Source organism: Pipistrellus kuhlii, unplaced genomic scaffold (genome assembly GCF_014108245.1).
Source record: "Pipistrellus kuhlii isolate mPipKuh1 unplaced genomic scaffold, mPipKuh1.p scaffold_m20_p_76, whole genome shotgun sequence".
Taxonomy (NCBI): Eukaryota; Metazoa; Chordata; class Mammalia; order Chiroptera; family Vespertilionidae; genus Pipistrellus; species Pipistrellus kuhlii.
The window spans coordinates 1,017,904-1,025,044 of NW_023425580.1; the positions used below are offsets into that span (position 1 = coordinate 1,017,904).

The window sequence follows — 7,141 nt, forward strand, 5'->3', positions numbered from 1 at the left end:
TGACCTCTTGGTTCATAAGTCGAACCTCAAATACTGAGCTATGCAGGCAAGGCTTTCATTTATTTTTTAATAAATTATTTTTATCTTAATTGAATTGTAGTCAGAGTAGCATAGTCAGTATAATATTAGTATTTGAATTTTTTTGAGAATTGCTTTATGGCCTGATATATGAGTAATTTTTTTAAAAGATCCATGTGGCCGAAACCGGTTTGGCTCAGTGGATAGAGCTTCGGCCTGCAGACTGAAAGGTCCCAGGTTCAATATTAAAAATAAAAAGATCCATGTGAATTGAGAAGGTATATGCTCTAATTTTTGGTCCTTTCTAATCTCAGTGCCATCAGCAAAAACTTCAAACACTGGACATAGATAAGAGTTTTTTTTGTTTTGTTTTGTTTTGTTTTTAATATATTTTATTGATTTTTACAGAGAAGAAGGGAGAGGGATAGAGAGTTAGAAACATTGATGAGAGAGAAACATGGACCAGCTGCCTCCTGCACACCTCCCACTGGGGATGTGCCCGCAACCAAGGTACATGCCCTTGACCAGAATTGAACCTGGGTCCTTCCAGTCTGCAGGCTGAAGCTCTATCCACTGAGCCAAACTGCTTTCGGCTGTTGTTTGGTTTTGTTTTGTTTTTGAGGGGGAGCCCTTGAAAATAGTTTTATTGCCTGTTCAGCAATGCACTAAAAACTATGCTTTATCTAGTAACCAGCACTTTGCAGGGAAAAGATTTTTCAATTGTCTATTTTGTTATATCAGTTTTGTATTCTTCTGTGAACATAAAAACCCTAGTATGAGAAATTCTTAAAAGTGGCAATATATATATAAACAATTTTCAAAATGCTACACTCTATATTTTATTCTTTGTCTTAGGAATATGAACATCCTCAGAACATTTTAATAAATGGTTTGGTCTATTACAAGGTGATGTAATTCAAGTTAGAACTTTCTTATCTTTGTGTATTTTGTTTAATTTTTAAACCATAAAACAATATTGATTTCTTTTATAGAAAATAATATTATTGAATGAAAAGTGGAAATTATTATTTTATATTAACTTTATAATTTATTTTGTGCTTTGAAATAAAAAAAAATAAAAGATGCATAAGATATTAAACAATCTTGGACCAGTCTACTACTGCCTGCCAGCTGCAACATTTGGAGAGCCCGCAATTAAATTACTCTCTTCTTCTTGGCTTCTAATTCCCTGCTAGTGCTTCCTATTGGCAAAATGTAGTTGGAAACCAGCTGTCAACAGAGTACAGGAAGCATAATTTGCAAAATTACAATTATAGTGGTAAACACCAAAATATAGAGAAGCAAATGTAAGGCTGAGAGTTGATAACAAATTACCAGAAAAACAAACTAATACATAAATAGATAACATATGTGTGTTTTCAGTAGGTTTAAAAATCTATAATTGATCAACACAATGTATCTTATTTGTTCTGAATTTGAGTAGACTTGAAATATTCACAATTTGTACAATGATTATGTGTTCTATCTTACAATCATAGTAGTATTTCTAAAGGGAAATGAGATTCTTTAAAAATATATTCAAGGAAAGAAAAATTAGAGCAAAATGAGATAATATTTTAAGTGGAATTAATAGGGATGGTTTTATATCATATGGGCATAATTTCATTTTTATTTTATTTTTTAATTATTTTTTAAAATATATTTTATTGGAGGATCCAAGATGGCTGTGCCCAGGTGAACACCTATCTGCAGCCACACACAACAATTTCAATAAAAAACAAATAAAATATAAAACGGACATTGCCCAGAACTACAGGAAGGTTGACTGACTGGAAATTCTACAGTGAGAAGCAAGGAGAAAACCAGAAGGAGGCGTGGAGGATCTGGAAAAGCCCAAGGTACGGAGACGCAGCGCGGAGAGGACGGAGCCAGAGAGGAAGGGGAGGCGGAGTGCCTGGCGGGTGTTCCCTGGCTGAAAGGAGATAAAACTCCAACTGTGCTGGGCCCCCAACTGCTCTGAACCCCAGTTCTAGGCCAGACCCCACGGACTCAGGCTCAGCCATAGGGAGCTGGGCTGTAAGGCAGAACCCCGGGGAATTGGCGAAAGGAGGTCCCAGCGGCGGCACGCACACTGCGTAGAGAAGGGACAGTTGGCTGTGCCGCGGGATCTCCCTGACGGGAAGGAGACTGGGGCTCCAGACTGCTCTGAACGCCACCTCCAACTCCACTTCCAACTGAACTGAACCCCAATACCGGGTTCATTGGGGGAGAGCATAGACTGTTTGGCAGAAGGCGAAAATTGAGGGCACCTTTCTCTCAGAGGCGCCGGCAGCGAGCACTGAAGGACCCGCATAGGGCGGGGCTGACGGAAGCCAAAGCTGCAGGCTCCACCCTGAAACCCCGTCCCATCTGTAACTGCGAAATGCGACAACAAAATAGATCACAAAGGAAAGAAATGGAGGACAAAAAGTGTCTGGATATAGAGTTCAAATCTACACTTATAAGGTTTTTCAAGAATTTCCTAGAAAAGATGGATAAGACCTATGAGGATATGAAAAGAGATCAACTAGAATTAATAAGGAGTCATCAAGAAATGATAAAGGATCAACAAGAAATGATAAGGGATCAACAAGAAATAAAAAATACATTCTCTGAAATAAAAAATATTATACAGAGTCCTAAAAACAGAATGGAAGATCACAAGAATCAAGTCAAAGATTTGGAACATAAAAAGCCAGAAGACACTCCTCTGCAGACGCAAGAAGGCCAGAGAATCCAGAAAGTTGAAGATAATGTAAGAAACCTCTGGGACAACTTCAAGCAAACCAACATCAGAATTATGAGGGTCCCAGAAGATGAGAGAGAGCAAGATATCGAAAACATACTGAAAGAAATAGTGACAGAAAACTTCCCCCACCTGGTGAAAGAATTAGACTTACAAGTCCAGGAAGCACACAGAACTCCAAACAAAAGGAATCCAAAAAAGACCACACCAAGACACATCATACTTAAAATTCCAAGAGCAAAAGACAAAGAGAGAATATTAAAAGAAGCAAGAGCAAAGAAGGTAGTTACCTATAAAGGAGCACCTATACGATTGTCAGCTGACTTCTCAACAGAAACCATGCAGGCCAGAAGGGAATGGCAAGAAATATTCAAGGTGATAAATAGTAAGAACCTACAGCCAAAGATAATCTATCCAGCAAAGCTATCACTCAGAATCAAAGGTCAGATAAAGAGCTTCACTAATAAAAAAAAAAAGCTAAAGGAGTTCATCAACACCAAACCAGAATTATATGAATTGCTGAAGGGGGTTCTTTCAGAAGAGAAAGTAAACAAAGATAAAAATTATGAACAACAAATACATAACTATCAACAAGTGAATCTAAAAACCAAGGGAATTAATAAAAAAAAATCTGATGAACATTAGTAACTGTTGAATATAATAGAATCAGAGGTATGGAAGGGAAATGAACTGACGATTCTTGGGGAAAAGGGGAGAGGGGGGCGTGGGAAGAGACTGAACATAAACTGTGCACCTATGGATGAGGACAATGGGGAGTGGAGAAAGGGCAGAGGGTGGGGTGGGAACCTGGTGGAGGAGAGCAATGGTGGGGGGGAAAAAAGGAACATTTGTAATAATATGAACAATAAAAACTTATTTTAAAAAATCAATAAAATATATTTTAAAAATAAATAAGAAAAAAAAAAAAGATGGAAAGGGCAATAGAAAGGAGATGGAAGGACTTTAAAAGTGGACCTCATCACTCTCACACCATTCCAGTCAGAAGAATCAACTTTTCATCCTGTTAATGACAGGTATCACCCCTGTGACATTGCTAATTTCCTTTTTAAGGCTGTTTCTTCTAGATGTTAAGAATCCTACAGCCAAAACCGGTTTGGCTCAGTGGTAGAGCGTCGGTCTGCGGACTGAGGGGTCCCGGGTTCGATTCCGACCACGGGCATGTGCATTGGTTGTGGGCACATCCCTGGTGGGGTTGTGCAGGAGGCAGCTGGTTGATGTTTCTCTCTCATCAACGTTTCTGGCTCTCTATCTCTCTCCCTTCCTCTCTGTAAAAATTCAATTAAAAAAAAAAAAAGAATGCTACAAATATCGCTGAAATCGGTTTGGCTCAGTGGATAGAGCATCGGCCTGCGGACTGAAAGAGCCTGGGTTCGATTCTGGTCAAGGGCATGTACCTTGGTTGCGGGCACATCCCCATTAAGGGGTGTGCAGGAGGCAGCTGATCGATGTCTCTCTCTCATTGATGTTTCTAACTCTCTATCCCTATCTCTTCCTCTCTGTGAAAAAATCAATAAAATATATATTTTTTTTAAAAAAGAATGCTACAAATATGAAGACTTAAGAAATAGAATAAAAGTAATTTTTGAGCAGATTTCCCGTGCAAGGGCATTGGTGCCCCAGGGGCTCGCCTAGAATTGGTTTGGGTCTCTGTAGTCTGAAGCTTCTGACTCCTTCCGCTATGGAGAGGCCAAGGCAACCTCCACTGTCAGACCTCTTTGCGTACTCACTCTCAAGCAACTGTAGACCCTGCCTGCTGCGCCTCCCCTCCTCCACCCTCAGTCGGTCTCCCAGTCTCTGAGTCTCTGGGTGCCTTTCTCTACAGTCCAGACTCCACCCATATGAGCCTGGGTGCATGGGGTTTTGGCCGGGGTTGGGGTTCAGTACAGTCGGAAAGGGTTCAGTGCACTCGGGGAATTCCTTTTCCCTCCCACCAGCCAGGCATTCTGCCACACTTCCTTTCTGTGCAGGAGCATCTCCCTACCTCAGCTCTTTGCCACTCCCAATCTGATCTGTGAACCTCTTTCCATCTTTCTAGTTGTAGATTTCCCACTCTGTCAGCTTTCCTGTGTTTATGGATGAATTCTGTTCTGATTTTAGTTGTTTTTGAAATTGTTGTGCGAGGTGGCTGCTTAGGTGCTTACCTAGGCCGCCATCTTGGTTCTCCCCCTGTCTTTATATATTTTGAGTAGAAGCTAATTATATCTTAATTTTACAGATCACTAAAATAAAGCTATGGAAATATATGACAAGATATGACAGCACACCTAAATGAAACCACCTCTATAGCAGTTTCAGACTTCCTCCTGAATTATTTTGTCAGGTCAACCAGTTGGCAGCACTGGCTGTCCCTGCCCCTCAGCCTCCTCTTCCTCCTGGCCATGGGGGCCAATGGTATTCTTCTGATCACCATCCAGCTGCAGGCCTCTCTGCATGAGCCCGTGTACTACCTGCTCAGCCTGCTCTCACTACTGGACATTATTCTCTGCCTCACTGTCATCCCCAAGGTCCTGGCCATGCTCTGGTTTGACCTCAGGTCCATCAGCTTCTCTGCCTGCTTCCTCCAGATGTTCATCATGAATTGCTTCCTCGCCATGGAGTCCTGCACATTCATGGTCATGGCCTATGACCGTTATGTGGCCTTCTGCCACCCTCTACGATACCCATCCATCATCACTGATCAATTTGTAGCTAAGGCTGCCATTTTTATTTTGGTCAGAAATGTCCTTCTTACAGTGCCCATACCCATTCTCTCCATCCGACTACATTATTGTGGGAGAACTATCATTGAGAACTGCATCTGTGCCAATATGTCAGTCTCCAGGCTCTCCTGTGATGACATTACCATCAATCGTCTCTACCAATTTGCTGGAGGTTGGACTCTGCTAGGATCAGACCTCATCCTTATCTTCCTCTCCTACATCTTCATACTGCGAGCTGTGCTGAGACTCAAGGCAGTGGGTGCCGTGACCAAGGCCCTAAGCACATGTGGTTCTCACTTCATCCTTATCCTCTTCTTCAATACCATTCTTCTGGTCTTTGTCCTCACTCATGTGGCTAAGAAGAATGCCTCCCCTGATGTTCCAGTCTTACTCAATATCCTTCATCATGTCATCCCTGCAGCCCTCAACCCCATTGTTTATGGAGTGCGAACCCAGGAGATCAAGCAAGGAATCCAGAGGTTACTGAAGAAAGGATGGTAATAAGGACAACTGGCTCTCTGAATTCTTAAAATAGAATGACTTAAAAATCAGGTAATGGGAAATTGGGTTGAAACTCAGAGCTCAGAGACATAAGTTCAAGGAGAAAAGTAAAGAGCAGATTGTTGTGGATGACCTGCTGTTCTCTCATATACTAGCATTATTGAAATCAACACTCATACATGATTCAAAAAAACAAAAAGAAAGAAAAGAAAAGGTGAAAAGTGGTTTTAATTCTGAAACAATTTTTTAAAAATATATTTTTGTTGGTTTTTCTTGCAGAGAGGAAGGGCGAGAGATAGAGAGCAAGAAAAGTCAATGAAGGAGAAACATTGACCAGCTGCCTCCTGCACACTCCCCACCAGGGATGTGCCCGCAATCAATGCGCATGCCCTTGACCAGAATCGAACCCTTAGTCCACAGACTGAGGGCTCTACTGCTGAGCCAAACTGAAATAATTTCTTGACTCTATCCCTCCCCTTTAAACTCCAATGCTTCCCCCTGTTATTACTTTAACTTGAAATTTCTTCCAATCTTCATGATTCTGTTTAGTCTAAAATGTGTGAACTCAGAAGGGTGAATCCTATAGTGCAGAAATAAACTCTACTTAATATTGTATTTACTATTTCTGTACATGTAATTAAAAAATAACTATAGATGGAAAAAAATATATATATATATATTATTGATTTTTTTTACAGAGAGGAAGAGAGAGGGATAGAGAGCCAGAAACATCGACGAGAGAGAATCATCAATTAGCTGCCTCTTGCACACCCCTACTGGGGATATTCCAGAAACCAAGGCACATGCCCTTGACCAGAATCAAACCCAGGACCTTTCAGTTCACAGGCCGATGCTCTATCCACTGAGCCAAACCGGTTTCGGTTGGGCATAATTTTAAATTTTATATGAATATACTGTGCTTTAGTAAATTTATATGTATACCATTTTAATGTACATTATCATTTTAATTGATCATTTTCTACTCTAACTTGTAAGTTGGATACATAGATGTTTTATTGTTTTGCATTTTATAGATGGCGAAATTGATGTTCAGAAGGATTAAATGTCTTATATTCAAGGTCATTAAGGTTAGAGGTATGAAGCTGGAATTTCCTATCAGTGATTCTCACTCCATACTCAGCATTAATTTTTTTTT

At 40.5% G+C, this 7,141-nt stretch overlaps 1 protein-coding gene across 1 annotated transcript; it reads left to right on the forward strand.

Moving 5' to 3' along the window:
* Positions 1-5,037: 5,037 nt before the first annotated feature.
* On the forward strand, positions 5,038-5,985 carry LOC118710548 (olfactory receptor 56A3). Its single transcript, XM_036423083.1, has one exon. It carries the CDS (start codon positions 5,038-5,040, stop codon positions 5,983-5,985), a length of 948 nt encoding a protein of 315 aa, XP_036278976.1.
* The last annotated feature ends 1,156 nt before the right edge of the window (positions 5,986-7,141 follow it).

Bases quoted from the DNA above. Each gene is read 5' to 3' on its own strand.
- LOC118710548 (XM_036423083.1), top strand. From the start codon at position 5,038: ATGACAGCACACCTAAATGAAACCACCTCTATAGCAGTTTCAGACTTC.